The 17,804-nt window shown below is 42.3% G+C and overlaps 1 protein-coding gene across 1 annotated transcript in view; it reads right to left on the reverse strand.

Annotated features, from left to right (window-relative positions):
- Positions 1-6,363: 6,363 nt before the first annotated feature.
- LOC149459739 (uncharacterized) overlaps positions 6,364-17,804 on the reverse strand; it is a 90,417-nt gene continuing 78,976 nt past the window's right edge. The window contains exons 15-18 of the mRNA XM_089680718.1: positions 14,846-15,001; positions 11,741-11,901; positions 10,432-10,520; positions 6,364-9,978 (exon numbers count right to left, since the gene is read on the reverse strand). Coding sequence (XP_089536844.1) covers positions 9,747-9,978; positions 10,432-10,520; positions 11,741-11,901; positions 14,846-15,001 — 638 coding nt within the window. The 3' untranslated portion in view covers positions 6,364-9,746. The remainder of the gene's footprint in view (positions 9,979-10,431; positions 10,521-11,740; positions 11,902-14,845; positions 15,002-17,804) is intronic.

The raw sequence follows: 17,804 nt of genomic DNA on the forward strand, positions 1-17,804 counted from the left end.
CTTTAAAGGGGGTCATACCCTGAATGCTATCATTACCGATATTGGGCACATAGAGTTACCAGAATGCAATATTTTTCACTATAGTTCTTTAAGTATAGGTAATGCAGTATACATTTTTTTTGCTGCTTTTTGCATATTTTAATCAGCTGATCGTCATACTTCTTGATAATTAATTTAGTACAGACAGGTACTTATATGGCGCCATCCATTTCTACAGCGCTTTACATATATATTGTACATTCCCATCAGTCCCTAACCCTCAAGGGGCGTACAATCTGAAGTCCCTAACTTCCATTCGTACATACACATACTAGGGCCAATTTAGACAGGATCCAATTACCCTGGCATGTCTTTGGAGTGTAGGAGGAAACCCACACTGGCACGGGGAGAACATGCAAACTCCAGGCAGGTGGTGCCGTGGTTAGGATTTGATCCTAGTACTGCCGGGTGGAAGTGCTAACCATTTAGCCACTGTGCTAAATGAAATATTTTTATACATTTTACAAAAAGTAACAAAAAGAACTGAATCCGCCAAAATGAACATGAAGGAATCCTGTGCTGTAAAAACAATATTTTAATGAATACATTGTAAAAATTATATTGTTAACATTGAAATGATGATATACAGCATTAAAATCATTTGTGGGAAAAAAAATACTTTATATGTACAATGTATTTTTTAAGCTGTAAATTGTTCTTTCATAAAATACTGCAATTTTAAAACAACTCAGATTTTATTTTAGTTTTAGAACCAGAATCTTCAGCAATTGATATTGTAAAGCACTGAGCAAACTGTTGGCGCTATATAAATCCTGTATAATAATAATCAATTGAAATGTTCTGATAAAACAAGTATGAGCTGTTTGAGTATTGCAGCACCCCCTGGTGGAAGATGCAAGAGCAGCAGGATCTATCATTCTGTCAAACACTGCATTAAAAAATTATGTTAGCTGAATTACTTAGTTTAAAATAGAAATGGAAGGCAAAACATTTGTGTGTGTGTATGTGTGTATATATATATATATATATATATATATATATACATACACACACACATACACACACACACACACACACACACACATATATACATATACACACACACACATATACATACACACACACATATATATACACATACATACAGTTAGGTCCATATATATTTGGACACAGGCACAATTTTTAGGTTTTAAGTTTTTTTCAGGTATTTACCAAAACATATTCAAGCTATAGTTATATAATGGATATGGGCTGAAAGTGCACACTCTCATTTGAGAGTATGTACATCCAAATTGGAGGAAGGGTTTAGGAATCACAGCTCTTAAGAGTAGCCACTCCCCCTTTTTTTCAAGGGACCAAAAGTAATTGGACAATTGAATCAAAAGCTGTTACACAGCCAGGTGTGAGCTACTCCTTCGTTATTTCTTCATCAATTAAGCAGGTAAAAGGTCTGGCGTTGATTCTAATGCAGGCCATAGATGGGTCGAAAATCAGCCTAAAATAACATCGGCCGATTTTCGCGGCAATGATGGGCAAATCGGCCGATCTTTTAACTGATAAAAAATGGAGGAGGAGGAGGAGATGATGGAGGAGGAGGAAAAGATGGAGGAGGAGGAGATGATGGAGGAGGAGGAGATGGAGAAGATGGAGGAGGAGGAGGATGAAGAAGGAGGAGAAGGATGAAGAAGGAGGAGGAGGATGAAGAAGAAGAAGAGGATGAAGAAGAAGAAGAGGATGAAGAAGAAGATGAAGAAGAAGAAGAGGATTAAGAAGAAGAGGATGAAGAAGAAGAGGATGAAGAAGAAGAAGAAGAATTCCAGTCCGGCAAAAAGTGTCCCTGCAGAGAGCTCGGCTATTTCTTTTACAGTTCTTTCACATTTATAGCGGCTGCAACAATGTATCTATTTGTTTCTGAATAAAAACATCTGTATTCCAAATGGATACAAATAGATACAATGTTGCAGCCGCTATAAATGTCAAAGAACTGTCAAAGAAATAGCGGAGCTCTCTGCAGAGACACTTTTTGCTGGCTGTAGACGGGATGAAAATCGGCCGATTTTGTTTACCGTTCCTGGTAACATCAGCCGATTGAACGACCAATTTTTCGTTTTTTTAAAGAAAAATCAGCCGGTTTTCTCCCCATCTATGGCCTGCATAAGTGGGGTATTTGCATTTGGAATCTATTGCTGTGAACTTACATCATGAATTCAAAGGAGCTGTCCATGAAAGTGAAACAGGCCATTGTAAGGCTTCAAAAACTAAACAAATCCATCAGAGAGATAGCAGCAACATTGGGAGTGGCCAAATCAACAGTTTGGTACATTTTATTAAAATGCACTGGTGAGCTCAGCAACATAAAAAGGCATGGACGTCCAGGGAAGACAACAGTGGTAGAAGATCGCAGGATCCTTTCTATGGTAAAGAAAAACCTATTCACAACATCCAGACAAATGAAGGACACTCCAGGAGGTGGGCGTATCATTGTCAGTCTACAATTAAGACAAGACTTCACGAGAGCAAATACAGAGGGTTCACCACAAGGTGCAAACTATTCAGAAGAATAGAAAAGCCAGATTAGACTAAAAAAGCCAGACCAGTTCTGGAAAAGTATTCTTTGGACAGATGAAACCAAGATTAATCTGTACCAGAAGGCTTGGAACAGCGCATAATCCAAGCACACAACATCATCTGTAAAACATGGTGGAGGCAGTGTGATGGCATGGGCATGCATGGCTTCCAGCGGCACTGAGTCATTGGTGGTTATTGATGATGTGACAGAAGACAGAAGCTGCTGGATTAATTCTGCAGTGTTTAGAGATATACTGTCAGCCCAGATTCAGCCAAATGCAGCAAAGTTGATTGGAAGGCGCTTCACAGTACAATTGGACAATGATCCAAAACACACTGCAAAAGCAATCCAGGAGCTTTTGAAGAACAAGAAGTGGAATATTCTGCAATGGCCGAGTCAATCACCTGATCTCAACCCAATTGAGCATGCATTTCACTTGCTGAATGCAAAACTAAAGGCAGAAAGACCCACAAACAAAGAACAACTGAAGAACAAGCTGCAGTTAGAGCCTGGCAAAGCATCAGAAAGGAGCAAACCCAGTCTTTGGTAATGTCCATGGGTTCCAGACTTCAGGCAGTCATTGCCAGTAAAGGATTCTCTGATTAAAGTCTGATTAAATCAGTATTTCTGAGCTCAGAGCGGTAAATTTTTTTGCATGGAAATATGTATTTTTTTATTGTAGGCCTGTAATTTTTAGGAATAACTCACTGAAATCTGTCCGAACAAGAGTCTAATAAACATCCCGGGTATGTTAAAATTTGAAACACAAAATCATAAATTATAATTTATTAAATAATCATAAAAATAATATAATAAATGTAATTCAATAATATAATCAAACCAAAAACACTGAAATTTGAAATATAGCGCCCCGTTCGCACATCACTGAGAAAAGTCGCAAAATCATTTTCAGTGTCTGATGACGAATTTCCCCACAAATCATTATCACTCAATTCTGCAAGTGGTTCTAATTTACTAATCGATGTTCTCTAGCTGGTCTAAAACCGCTTTTGACCTAAAGGGACGCTTTTTGGACACCATGGACGTTTCTCAGTTTCAAGGCAGAAAGAACGGAAAAAATGCAGGCAGGGCACAGGACAAAGCACTAGGGACAAAATGTATGTGAAATGGTTTGATACAGTAATGTTATACTATGTGATTTTAGTGAATGTCACTTTTTCACATTTTTAAATTTCCCGCCATTCCGTCCCCATATGTCCTGACATCGCAGGGAACGGAACCCAGAAGACAGATGCCGGCATCAGCTGGAGGACATTGCCAGGGACACTGCAGGAGGGACATCGCAGGAGCGAAGGACAAGGTAAGTGAAGAAAAGATCCCGGAACAACGCTGCAAGGTATTCCCGAGTGTAGCTCGGGGTTACCGCTTGTGGTGCTGAAACTTTACCCCGAGCTACACTCAGGAATACCTCCAGGGAGGTTAAAAAAAAAAGGAACATTTTAATTACTTTTGGTCCCTTGAAAAAGGGGGGAAGCCTACTCTTAAGAGCTGTAATTCCTAAACCCTTCCTCCAGTTTGGATGTACATACCCTCAAAAATTAAACCTGAGAGTGTGCACTTTCAGCCCATATCAATTATATAACTATAGCTTGAATATGTTTTGGTAAACACCTGAAAAAAACTAAAACTGTGCCAGTGTCCAAATATATATGGACCTAACTGTGTGTGTAATATATATATATATATATATATATATATATATATATACACATATATATACATATACACACACACACACACACATATATATACACACACAGCCAAAAGTATTGGGATGCCTGCCTTTACACACACATGAACTTTAATGGCCCCCCAGTCTTAGTCTGTAGGGTTCAATATTGAGTTGGCCCACCCTTTGCAGCTATAACAGCTTCAACTCTTCTGGGAAGGCTGTCCACAAGGTTTAGGAGAGTGCCTATGGGAAGGTTTGACCATTCTTCCAGAAGAGCATTTGTGAGGTCAGGCACTGATGTTGGACGAGAAGGCCTGGCTCACAGTCTCCGCTATAATTCATCCCAAAGGAGTTCTATCGGATTGTAAGGGAATTCCCGTGAGACGGCTGGTGAATAGACGTGCATATGCGCACAGAAATGTGCGATTGCGAACACGCATGGCAAAGATTGGCGCCAGACGGACTATTTAAAAGGTGCCTCTGCCTGTGCTGAGTGCTGACTGGTCTTCAGCTGTTCCCCGTTTCCTGCTCGTTCCTGTGTGATTCCCTTGTTGCTGACCCAGCTTGTTCCTGACCTGACTCTTGATTACTCTCCTGCTTGATACTTGTTCCTGACCTCGGCTCTGCTCTTGACTTTGGCTTGCTTATGATTTGGTACCTCGCTGTCCGCCCGTTGATGACCCCGGCTATTCCTATGACATTGCTCCTGTTCCCATCCCAGCTTCCTGCCTTGATCTGGTGCACACCTGCCGATCTACCATACCAGCTCTACATATCGCTACTGTTCCTGAATTGGCGGTTCATCAGTCTTTTAAGGACTCCAGCTGCAAGTGCTGCAAACAACATCTGCTGGCACTCTTGTCCCCCTGGTCCCTAGACACCTTCTGTTCCACTTCCAGTGGGGTCAGGGCTAGTGACACAAGTGAGGCCGACCTCGTCATTTCAGTCTCCAATCAGGTACGTGACACAAATTGAGGTCAGGACTCTGTGCAGGCCAATCACATTTCTCCACCTCAAACTCATTCATCCATGTCTTTATGGACCTTGCTTTGTGCACTGGTGCGCAGTCATGTTAAAACAGGAAAGGGCCATACCCAAACTGTTGGGAGCATGAAATTGTCCAAAATGTCTTGGTATGTTGAACTAAGGGTCCAAGCCCAACCCTTGAAAAACAACCCCACACCATAATCCCCCCTCCACCAAACTTTACACTTGGCACAATGCAGTCAGGCAAGTACCATTCTCCTGGCAACTGCCAAACCCAGACATGACAGATTGCCAGAGAGAGAAGCATGATTCCTCACTCCAGAGAACAAGTCTCCACTGCTCTAGAGTCTAGTGGCGGCATGCTTTACACCACTGCATCCGGTGCTTTGCATTGCACTTGGTGGTGTAAGGCTTGGATGCAGCTGCTCGGCCATGGAAACCCATTCCATGAAGCTCTCTACACACAGTTGTTGTGATAATCTGAAGGCCACATGAAGTTTGGAGGCCTTTAGGTATTGACTCTGCAGACAGTTGGTGACTTCTGCACACTTCAGCATGCGCTAACCCATGCTCTGTCATGTCACTTCATGGCTGAGTTGCTGTTGTTCCCAGTTGCTTCCACTTTGTTATAATACCACTAACAGTTGACTGTGGAATATTTAGTTGCAAGGAAATTTCACGGATGGACAGGTGACAACCTATCACAGTACCATGCTTGAATTCACTGAGCTCCTGAGAGCGACCCATTCTTTCACAAATGTTTGTAGAAGCAGTCTGCATGCCTAGGTGCTTAGTTTTATACACCTGTGGCCATGGAGGTTATTGAATCCAATGATTTGGAGGGGTGTACCAAAACTTTTGGCAATATAGTGTATATATACACACACATTAGAAATACCTTTTTTGCCCCTTCCACATACCCTCTGTTCTCAGCTGCTTAAGAGCTGGGGGAGGAGAAACAACAGTACACTGAACTTCCAAGTGAAAGGCTGTAAGGTGGGGGGAGTGTAAGGACAAGCCTGAGCATTGGAGGAAAGCAGGCCGAATTCCCAGTACAGCTAGAGAAAGCAGAGGGACTTGCAGGAACAGCAGGGATTTCACACAAAGGAAGCAATACAAAAAGAACAGGATAATTTTTCATACAAGTACATGGTACAGCAGGCACATATCAGGAATACAAAATGTTAGGTTTACATATTCTTTAAAGTATATCTAAAACCATTTCTATAGCATTGGATAGGGTAGAGGATGGTCACCAGGACAGATTGGGAGGGTGACTCTCCCCATTGGGCACAAAGCAATAAAAACCTGACAGACATTCTAACCCTTCCACACTACCTATCAAAGTTTTGGATAACGTTATATTTTAAATCTGAACTTTAGGCAGTTATAAAAGACACAATTAATACAGATCTGTAGTTAGCAAAGTGGAACTAAAGTTATAAAAAAAACTGCAAAATCCATTTCCTGGAGGACATCATTGGACACATGGTTTCTTCGCGTTCATAAACTACTTGGGTTATGCTGCCACCTACAAGTTAATGAACAAGAAAAAAGGCAGGTTGCCCACACCTAACCCCTAACAGCACAGCCTTAGTTTTATAGCAAATTCAAAAAGCAGTGGGATTCATCTGTCCTGATAAGTGCTCCAAGAAAAATGTACAGGTAAATCAAAATTCCTCATTTCTTTATCATATGAAACAAGGTTTCTTCATATTCATAACTAATTGGAATATCCCAAAGCACTGAACGTGAGGGGTGGGCAACACAGCACAATGGTACCAAACACAAAACTCAGAAACAGAGCAGGGTAAAGAGCCGTCAGAACCTTCATCACAAAACTAGCATCAGCAGTGGCAAGAACAGCTGTGGGAAAAGCGGGTCATCCAAGTCTGAAAGCAGTGGGCCTGTGTGCAAAATCATAAATTTGGCCCTCTTGTCAGAGTAAAAAAAAATGTGGTGTGTGTAACAAAAATTGGGTGTGGTTTCCATTGCACTGAATATTGACAGTGGTTTAAAGGGGCACAGAGTGCAGGTGTTCAGTAGTAAATGACACAAAGGTTAACTAGTAAGCAACACAGAGTCCAGAAGTTCGTAAAAAGTGATTCAGAGTTTAGGCATTAGAAGTAAGTGATGCAGAGTTCAAAGGTCAGAAGTAAAGGATGCAGAGTTTAGGGATCAGGAGTAACACAAAGTTCAGGGGTTGGTAAGTGATGCAGAATTCAGAGGTCGGTAAGTGATGCAGAATTCAGAGGTCAGGAGTGAGTGACACAAAGTTCGGAGGTCAGGAGTAGGTAACACAGAGTTCATAGGTCAGGTGTAAGTGACACAGTTTAGGGTCAGGAGTACATGATGCAGAATTCAGGGGTCAGGAGTAAATGATGCAGAGTTCAGGGGTCAGGAGTACATGATGCAGAGTTCAGAGGAGAGGAGTAAGTGATGCAAAGTTCAGGGGTCAGGAGTAAATAACAGAGTTCAGAGGTCAGGAGTAAGTGATGAACAGCTCAGAGGTCAGGAGTAAGTGACACAGAGTTAAGGGGTTTGTAGCAAGTGATGTCAAGTTCAGAGTTCAGCTTACCACCTGGACTCATGGTGTTCTTTCTGTTCTCAGTGCAGACTATCTTCCTCAATTCCCTGGGTCCAATAGACAGGGTTAGCAGGACTGTGATTGGCCTTAGCAAAGGCCAAACACAGTCCTCCTCCCTGTAGAAACAGGGACTCATCCCCCAGCCCCTTTCTGGTACATGTGATTACAGCCTGGGACACCAATCGTTCCAGTGCTGCAAATAAACTTGTTCTTTTTTGAGGATCCAAAGAGGAATGTGAACTCATATGGCATGGAGGGAAAAGCTTCAGAACTCCAGTATGTAAACTCCTGGCACCAAACCTTGGATCCATTTTTCTGTGATATCCCAAGTCTGGACAGCTTTAAAGCCGACAAACGTCACCCCACCTGCAAGAGTGGAGGCGCCCCTTCACTGGGAAGAGGATTTGGTTTCGGTCCTGGTGGTCTTCGAGTTTGAGTTCTTCTTGTGGAACTAAGAGGTAGACTTTTGCATGCAAGGGCTGCTTTTTTTGCACTTAAAGAAAATCCCAGCTTTTTTCCTTCTTCAGGGTAAAAAGCAAGCTTTTTTTCCCCAAAGCCACCTTCTGGATAAACACACCCAATGATGGCCCAAACAAGCACTCACCCTCTAAGAGAATCAGCTCAGTCCTCACTGGCCTCCTCCTCTTCTACATCCTTATCCAAAAGGATGATAATCTGACACCTCATCTTCCTGCAACAGGTGAGGAAAGGAGGGAGAGCTCTCACATTTGCAACCCAGGCATTCCAACCCAATGAGAACTCCTGACAGTTGCTCAGCAGGCCATAACTGGCTACTGGGAATTTCTCTCTGAATACAAATGAACTGGAGGAATGTCTCCAAAGCAGTTGAAAAACCAGATGAGGACAGGAATTCAGAACTGATCTGATCCTTAGCTGGGGTTTTAGAGGGTGAACTATGCAGGTGTCTCAACCTGAGTAAGGAATTTGGCAAACCCATCTGTTCATCCTTCCCACAACCTATCTGCCAGCATTCTGCCATGGCTTGCAAAAGGTAAACAAGCCTTTATCCCTGAACAGGTAGGATGACCAGCCAGCTGAGAGGAATGTCTGCTTGCTGCAATTCATCTAGTGCCCAGAGTACAGACTGCCCCAAATACTTACAAGGATTGCACCTAGAAAAGAACACTTGACACCAGCGCCACTGATCTTGTGGAGGGAGGTGTCCTGGAGAGTGCTTCCCATGTGTGCAGTTGGCACCAAGGGAATCCAATAAGGTGGCCACACATGCACGGATGATATCATCACACACATGCCATGGCACCGTAGCCACCCCAAAAGCGGTGTACGGAAACAGGCTGTGCTGGGAAGGGTTATGTCTGGGCAGGGAAGCCAGCTTTTATTCTTGGCCAGTGGCAGCATAACCCATGTAGTCATGAACATGAAGAAACCCTGTGTCCTGTAATGTATGACAAAGATAAATTATGAGCAAGCAGCTTTAAATTGCAGAAGGGACTTGCTATGTCTCTACTGCAATAAAACAACCTTATCTGCCTGTTGGCAATCTGCTATTGAATGTTCACTGAGCTGAACACCAGTGCATGTCATTAAATGTATTTTCTAAATACAAGCAGCGTGACTTCATTCTACAAAATGATTATAAATTTCGACCTAAGTATCTAATACAAAAAGCTATGCCTAAACTGTCAGCACTATATACTGTAAATACTTGTAATTAATACATTAATTTAATAAATAACATTCCCATTATTTTGTCTGAAGCTTTCCCAGAGTTTACCACTATCAGTTTCCAACTCCTGAGCTGACAAATTACAAGAAGAACCTGGAGATAATGTCTCTGACTGGAAGGGCTCCAGTACTGTAAGGCAAAAGGGTTTATAAAATGAGTTAAAATTTGTTGCGTCCAATGATTGACTTCTCCATGATGTCTGTTAATGGCTGGTTCTGAGGAAGGACTTCCCATTGGTTGGAGAGATGGTCCAGACTCTAGGCTCAGGCCATGTCTCCTCTGCTACCTGCTGCACACTGACGCTGATAGGAGAGATGAGCTGACAGATGGGCCCGCGGGAACGGAGGGACAAGCGGGCTGCCAGGAGTCCCATTCGGACGCAGGTAGCAGTGTCCAGTTTTGCCAGGACCCCAGACAGGAGACCAGCCATAAGACTGCAGGGACAGAAGGACAAAAATAATCGAGTATTATCATAGGTCACACTGAACTGTGGCTGAATCAGACACACAACAGTACAGATCAACAAAGAAGAAAACAGAGAATTGGTTTTGTTTCCTGAAGTATAAAGAGCCTCCTGACTTCTCTCAACATCCCCTGCACACTTTTCCCTACTGTTCTTTTGCTGAAATTAGCAACAAACATCCATAGGTGTCTAGAAGAGCTAAAAGAGGGAAGTATACCAATAATTAATAGTAATAATAAATAATATTAGTTTTGCAGTTTGAAAGTTTTCAGGTTCCTGTTCCTCCCTCTTGAACCTGCTGTCCTATGTGTTGGCCTGTGACTCAATATAATACATTAAATACAGTCCTCTTGTTATAGCTATTTCTGCAAGTCAAACATTTGCATTACATAAAAAAGTAATAATAGTGAAAAGTACAACAGACCTGTCTCCAGCTCCTGAGACATTAACAATTTCTTCAGTAGAGATGGGGGCTGCAGGATAATGTACAGCACACAGGTCTCCAAATGATGTCTGATGGTGAAGAAAACCAAATGTAAATATAGGGTTATACAGTATTTACACAAAATGAATAATTTAGGTACATCTTTGGGTTTGACCATATTTCTGGTCATCCACCTGGATTCTTAAAGCTGATCTCCAAACAAAAAAAAAAAAAAACAAAACACAAAAAAAACTGTAATTTAAACATATTCCTCAAAAGCCACAAAAAGATATAATTCAACTTTGACTGCAATAAAACAACCGGAGCAAATAACAAAAGTTTACATACATTAATGTGACTAAGTGCAAAAAATTCATAAATAAAAAGCAGGTTTAGACTTACCTGCTCTGTGCCATGGAATTGCACAGAGTGGCCCCAAACCTCCTCTTCTCAAGTCCTCCACTGGCACTTCTGGCTCCTCCTCTCCGGTGAGTGCCCCCATAGGAAGCCACTTCCTATGGGCACACTCGTGTGGGTTTGCTCCCAAGCCATGCTGCCTGTGTCTAAGGACACAGACAATGGGACTCAGCCCCACCCCCTCATCGCCGGCTTTGATTGACAGCAGTGTGGGTCCAGTGACTACAGATGCCTCAGCACAGCCTCTGAGACCAGCAAGTAAGGGGAGAGAGCTGCTGCAGATGGGCACAGTGCTGGATCGAATGAGGGCTCAGGTAAGTATAAGGGGATTTTTACAAACTGTTACAGATTCCTACCAGTTTCTGCTCTGAAGAAAAAAAACCTTTTGTTTGGTTATGTCAATGTGCAGAGCAAATATGAATTGGAGTATTTGGAGCAAATCTGAATGGGAGTAGTGACTTTTCCTTACTAATCAACTAATGCACTTGCTGTGTTCAAATAAGGAAAGTTGAAGTGTCAGCATCCTTTTAGATGTAGTTACCCCTTTGGGAGTATTTCACAGAAAATAACATTTTTATTGCAGAGGATGCCTAAAATATGACTTCTGGGAATATTACTGAGCCGATCACACAAGCAGGAAATTACATTTCTGCAGAGGTTTTGTACACCAGCTATGTACAGAAAGCCTCCAGGCTGCCATGTTGCATTGAAAAGGATTGAAAAGGAAAGGTAATCTTTTAAATAACATTACATTAGAACATGGCTTGTGTAGCAGTTGTATATGCAATGGGAGTTGTTTCTATATTTTTCCCACAAAAGTGGAGTTATCCTTTAAAAGTTCAAAAGGCATGCACTGGAATAATCAGTTGATTTGTCCTGGATTTGGACCCACCTTGACTTTAGGATGCAGAGACAATACCCCATTGTAGCTGTGACCACACAGGAGGACCCCATGAGCTCCCAGGGTTACAATGACACAGTGCAGGTTCTCCAGAAGGGGCAATGACAGGGTGATTGCCATATCAATGACATCATCCAATTCATATGGAACATCTGAGACAAGGGAACAACAGAAGAGATATTCAGTGCTGACCTGGAATGGAAATCTGCCTTAAACAGGAGAATAATGAAATATCTAGTCTCTAAGAAATGATTTGAACTTTGAGGACTGTCTGTCATTACATCTGTCTTTTTATTCATTAAGAATCCTTTTTATGAATACTGAAGTACTGAAAGACATTGAGAATAGAGGTTTCACTCTGTCAATCACTTAAAAGGTCAATATGATGACTTTTAGATACTCTGGGAGGTAAGAGACACAGTACACCCTTTCCATTGATACAATTACCATCATGATAATGATTTGGTAATTGGAAGTTTCACATGTTTAGGTGACACTGTTGCTGTTCCATTCATTTCTACAAACATTTTTGCATAAGACTGTGACAGACCCAAACCGGAACAGGGGCTTTTGGAGGGGACTAGGTACTAGCTTTCTACCCATTGATTATGGCCCATGGAGGAAATGGGAATTTAGTCTGTATCTCCTGGGCAGAGCATGGAAAAGAACTCAGTTCAGCCTCTGATCATATGGAGAGAACGTGTCAGTATGTGATGATGGATAATAATGCGATGAATACTGAGAGTGAGGCTTCGATTAATTGTCTGAATAAGGATATTATTCTTGTTAATACTGTACAGGTTTATGGTGAGAGGAAATATGGTGACCCTCCTGCAGACTGGGTTGGAGAAGCCCCTCCACTTGGGACAGAAATATTTATCAACAATCTCCCTCAAGAAATCTATGAAGATAAGTTAATTCCACTCTTTCAGACTGCTGAAACATTGCAGGAGTTTTGTCTTAGGATGACTTTTCTAGTGGACAAGTGAAAGGCAAACATGTGAAAGACAACAGTTGTAATATACTTTGTATTCCAGGGGTGTGGGCTTGTTGCAGGGCTGTCTGGGGTGGGGTCCTGGCTGACCTGAGTGCCTGGCTGTTGATAAGCTGTTAATTAGATTGCTGTTAGCTGCTAGCTGTTAATTAAATTACTGTTTTATTAGATTACTGCACAGCTGTTAGCTGCTCATTAGATGTACTGATGATATTATTGTTTACAGTTTGCATTGTTTAGGATAATGTGATAAAGCTCTTACCTGATTTTGTTTCATATTAATTCTGTGTGAATTAACAGTAAAGAGAGTTCCAGGTTGCACCTAAGCTAGTGTTGTCTAGCTCCTGGATGCAATTTTATGTAGGTTATGCATGTTATTTACTTTTAAAATCCTCCCTTGTGTGGACATTTGACCTTGAGACTGCTGCTTGATGCCTCTATCTTGAAGGACAGCAGCCCCAGCAGAGTCAGAGCTGTCACTCAAGCGCCACTCTATAGTATTCCCCTTCACTTCTCCCACAGTAGCTACATAAAAGGTTATGTAAGGAGATGAGGGGAAGGGTGGAGGAGCTGGGTCAGCAGACAGTAGTTAGACACTCCCAACAGAGGATAGGATTATAACATGCAAGAAGGGAGGGGGCTGTAATAGGGACTTGACTCTTCCTAGAGTTGTCAAATTTTCTAGCATGTACAAAAGCACACTGCAAGTGATGAAAATAATTTATGGAAAGGAAAAAAACACTGCAAGTAATCATCTAAAATACTTATTTTATCTGTCCTCTTACCTTCACTCTTTTTTTAATTTGAATTCCTGGATAAATCTAACTAATCTTAAAAATGATCCCTAACCTCTAACACCTATGCTGACTAACCTATGTAGAAAAAGATGTATATACTTACCTATTTTCAGGCCACTCTGGTCTGGTCACATGATCTCCCCTGGGTCATCCAGCAGCGGAGCAGGGAGAGGAGAGAGCATTCTGACAATGGCTAGTAAAGCCTGAAGTGGTAATGTCACCCATAGACTCCTTTGACCCATCTGTTGTCGCCATGCCCTCCTTTGCCCTGCAGCTGCCACTGGCTGACACAGAGAAGCCAGATCACATGACTGGACCAAGAATAGGTAAGTATATACATTGTCAGGACCTGCATCCCCTGCTGGTGGCACTGTGCTTCCCAGAATAGAAGGTTGTAGTTCCAGTGTCCACCAGCGGGTGTCTCCCAAATAAAACTCTCCCAGTAGCCAGCATCAGGTGGAAACTGACTAGTGGAATCTGCTGGGAGGGTATTTAGGTCTTCTCCTACAACTGCTTCTCTCTCCAGTGTTTTGCTGCTGCCAGATTCTGTTTGCTGTAGATCCTGATCTTGCTCCTGCCCTGTACCCTGCTGCCTTGAACCTGCACCCGCTTGTTCCTGATTCCAGTGTTTGTTCCCTCTTCTCATCTGCTCCCTGCACCTCCAGTTTTCCCTTGCTTTTCTGTGTTCCCCATTTTGTATATACAGTATTGTATATAGTTAGTTGTTAGCTAGGCTGTTTGGTACGTTGATTAGTTAGGTATCCTGGGTTTTTGGCTCACTTATATTTTTATGTTTGCTGTGTTTTGGTGTTTGGATGGATTTTGTATCACTATAAATAAATCTCATTTAACTCATACACAGTCTGCTCCCAGTTTCCTGAGTGTAGCCACACAGATCTGGCCATGCCTGCTGCTGATTCTTGACCTATATCTTTCTTACACAGGTTAGTCAGAATTGGTGTTAGGAGGGGGGAGGGAGCATTTTTTAAATTAGTTAGGTTTATCCCGGAATTCCACTTTAACTTGGTGACAGGGTCTCTTTAAAGCTGAACTCCAGGCAAACAGTTATGTACCTTTTTAAAATACGTGATAGGGAACAGACAGCATGACATGCTAATGACAAAAATATTGCTTGGTCAATGATCTGTTGCCAGGCCACTTTTGACTGGACAATGAAGAAGAATTAAAACACTGATTTCACTTGACTGACAGTACTGTACAATGCAGTAGACCTTTGTTTTCATTTTATGGAGAGATCTGTTCTGCTTGCATTTGAGAAGAATAAGGGTTAGTTAGATGTGTCACCTTTATCTGTGAATTTACCGAAGTTCACCGAATAACCTAACGTCCGGTTGATGGAGATGAGCTCCTTAAGGTTCGGTGAGATGTAGGTTAAGGCCGTCCAGCTGTCAGATGTGAAGGGTTTAGATGCCTTGTCTATATCTGTAGGCTCATAGCAAACTGCCAAAGAATTGAGAACAAATGAATGGTGCTTGATTCACATTTAAACATTTGAAGCTAAACTTCAGGCAAACAACTATATATACTGCATGGATTAAATACATATACAGTTGCAAGAAAAAGTATGTGAACCCCTTGGGATTACGTGGAGTTTTGCATGAATTGGGCATAAAATGTGCTCTGAACGTCATCTAAGTCACAACAATAGAAGAACACAGTCTGCTGAACATAATACTACACAAACATTAGATGTTACCATGGTTTAATTGCACATAACATGTAAACATTCATAGTGCAGGGAGGAAAAAGTATGTGAACCTTTGGACTTAACTGGTTGACCCTCCTTTGGCAGCAATAACCTCAACCAAATGTTTCCTGTAGTTGCAGATCAGACCTGCACAACGATCTGGAGTCATTTTGGACCACTCCTCTTCACAAAACTGTTTCAGTGTAGCAATATTCTTGGGATGTGTGGTGTGAATCGCTCTCTTAAGGTCATGCCACAGCATTTCAATTGGGTTGAGGTCAGGACTCTGACTGGGCCACTCCAGAAGGCGTATTTCTGTCCATCCAGTCTTGAGGTTTAGACAGCTCTGGCCCAGAGTACAACCCTGTCCAGCAGGGAAGATGACTTAAACTTAGCTCTCTCCTCATATCAGCATGCTCCTTGCACTGCAAGAAGCTGATACAAAGTCAAATTCGGTTAATTACAGTACTTGCAGAGGAGCACTAAGGATTACAGAGCTACGTTTATTACTCCTTTATTAACTTCCTTGCTATCCTCCTGCTTTGAGTGTATTTTTGTGAGTGCACGTTTTGTGTTATTTGCCCTGAGCTCATTTTGATGTTACTTTCATATTTATACTCCCCTATGGCTTTGGGGAGGCATAGAATTATTGTTATAGAAAAATATTGTCAAACTGTATATGAGCAAAAATACATGTACTGTAAATATGTGCGAAAATACATGTACTGTATACAGATTTATAGTTGTCCCCCTAGCAGCTGTCAAACCCGCAGTGCAGATCTCGTACTGTAACACAATGCAGAATATGCCCTTTCCAACTGGAGATGGTGGAGATCAGGTGACTATAATGTTCCTTTAGTTATCCATAAAAGGCTGATTCACAAAACATAGAAGAATGATGGCAGAAAAAGACCAAGTAGTCCATCATGTCTGCCCCTTTATGTTTTTAACATTTGGATTTTTATTTATACATTTTTTTTTTATTTTTTTACCTTGTTGTCCAAGTATAGAACCCTCTGTAAAGTGTGTCTAAATGCATCTTTTTGTCTAAATAATGCCTTATAGCTAAAATTTTGTCCAATTTCTGTTGAAATTGACAGAATTTAAAAGAGAAGTATGGGTTGTAGAAAAAAAAAAATCATTCTACTCACCTAGGTGGATGCAGCAGTGATCCGATGCTATATCTGTCCCCTACCGGCTCTGCACAGAGAACTGAGCAATCAAACACCACGATCGATCGGTTCTCCCACCTCGCTCTGCCCCTCCAACGCGATGTGGAGCACGAAGCTTTGCAAGGAGGCGGAATGGGCTGGCTCAGGCTCTCAGCAGCTCGTTGAGAGGCTGAGCCAGGCATCGGTACAGGGTTTTAGGTGGATCATGATGATATGGTTGGGATCTTTTCAGAGCCTGAACCAGCTCTGTGACGTCAACTGACAGCTTCAGCCCGCTGTTGGATGAAAACAGGTCACACGTGTGTAGAAGTAACTGCACTCCTGTGATCCATAGCAGCAGTATAGCCATGGCTATACTTCTGCTTTATGCCATGGGTAGCCGGCACTGACAGCACTGCCTAGCCCAACAAACGTTGATTGAAAAAAATCTAAGGAGACCAGTGGAAAATTATTGGCTGAACAGAGACTGCATCCAACCAGATGCAGCCAATGTTTGGGTATTCAGAAAACCACAGGTGCCTCTGCTATCTGAGTCCAACAGCTGCAGTGAAGATTCCTTAGTCCATACTGTTTAGCATGGATGGAATAATCTTTTCAGATTTTTCTTGTTCAGCCTGCAGGCTGAACAAAAAAAAAAATTTGCATGGCCAGATTTAGTAGAGGCCTATCTGCAAATTGTATCTAAAGCTGGCCATACACTATTAGTTTGTGTTTAACAGATTCCTCCATACACACAAACAAGGTGGATGGAGGATTCCCTGCCTGGGACATTGTATTCTGATAGCAGCACTAGCTGATCTATAAAAATTTTCCAATATGTCCCAAACAATTGGGGGCTGCCACACCCCGATCGACCGAACCACTGTATGGCCAGCTTTAAAGTGGTTGCAAATCCTTACATATACCCGGTTGCTAGGCGTTTGCCGAGCGTTAATAACGCCCCACAAACGCCTATAATGCAGTTTGAGTGGTGTTACCGCTCCGCAAACGCCCCGCAACTGCGTCATAACCGCACCGCAAACGCCGGCCCAGCAGCACCATAGACGAGAATAGTAGGCTTCAACGCCTCCTGACTTGACCAGAGGCGTCCGTTTTGCCGTGACGCAACGCGACGCAAACGCTCCCGTTAGAACAGCACCATGTGCTGTAATGTGCAAAATTGGCAGAGGCGTTTGGGAAGCAGTAAAAACACTTCCCAAACGCCTCTCGCCGTCTGCACACAACGCTAGTGTGAACGTAGCCTAAAGCAAAATTCTCAAGCAAATTGTATAATGTATGGCCAGCCTTAGTTGTATTAATCCCCACCACACCAAAAGATTATGGTGGCTGGGGCGGCAGGGGTGGTGAGGGACAGCATGGCTGGAGGAAGACTTTCACTAACAGA

This window comes from Staurois parvus, unplaced genomic scaffold (genome assembly GCF_062004578.1).
Source record: "Staurois parvus isolate SC_StPar_1 unplaced genomic scaffold, SC_StPar_1.0 ptg000249l, whole genome shotgun sequence".
In the NCBI taxonomy this organism is placed as follows: domain Eukaryota; kingdom Metazoa; phylum Chordata; class Amphibia; order Anura; family Ranidae; genus Staurois; species Staurois parvus.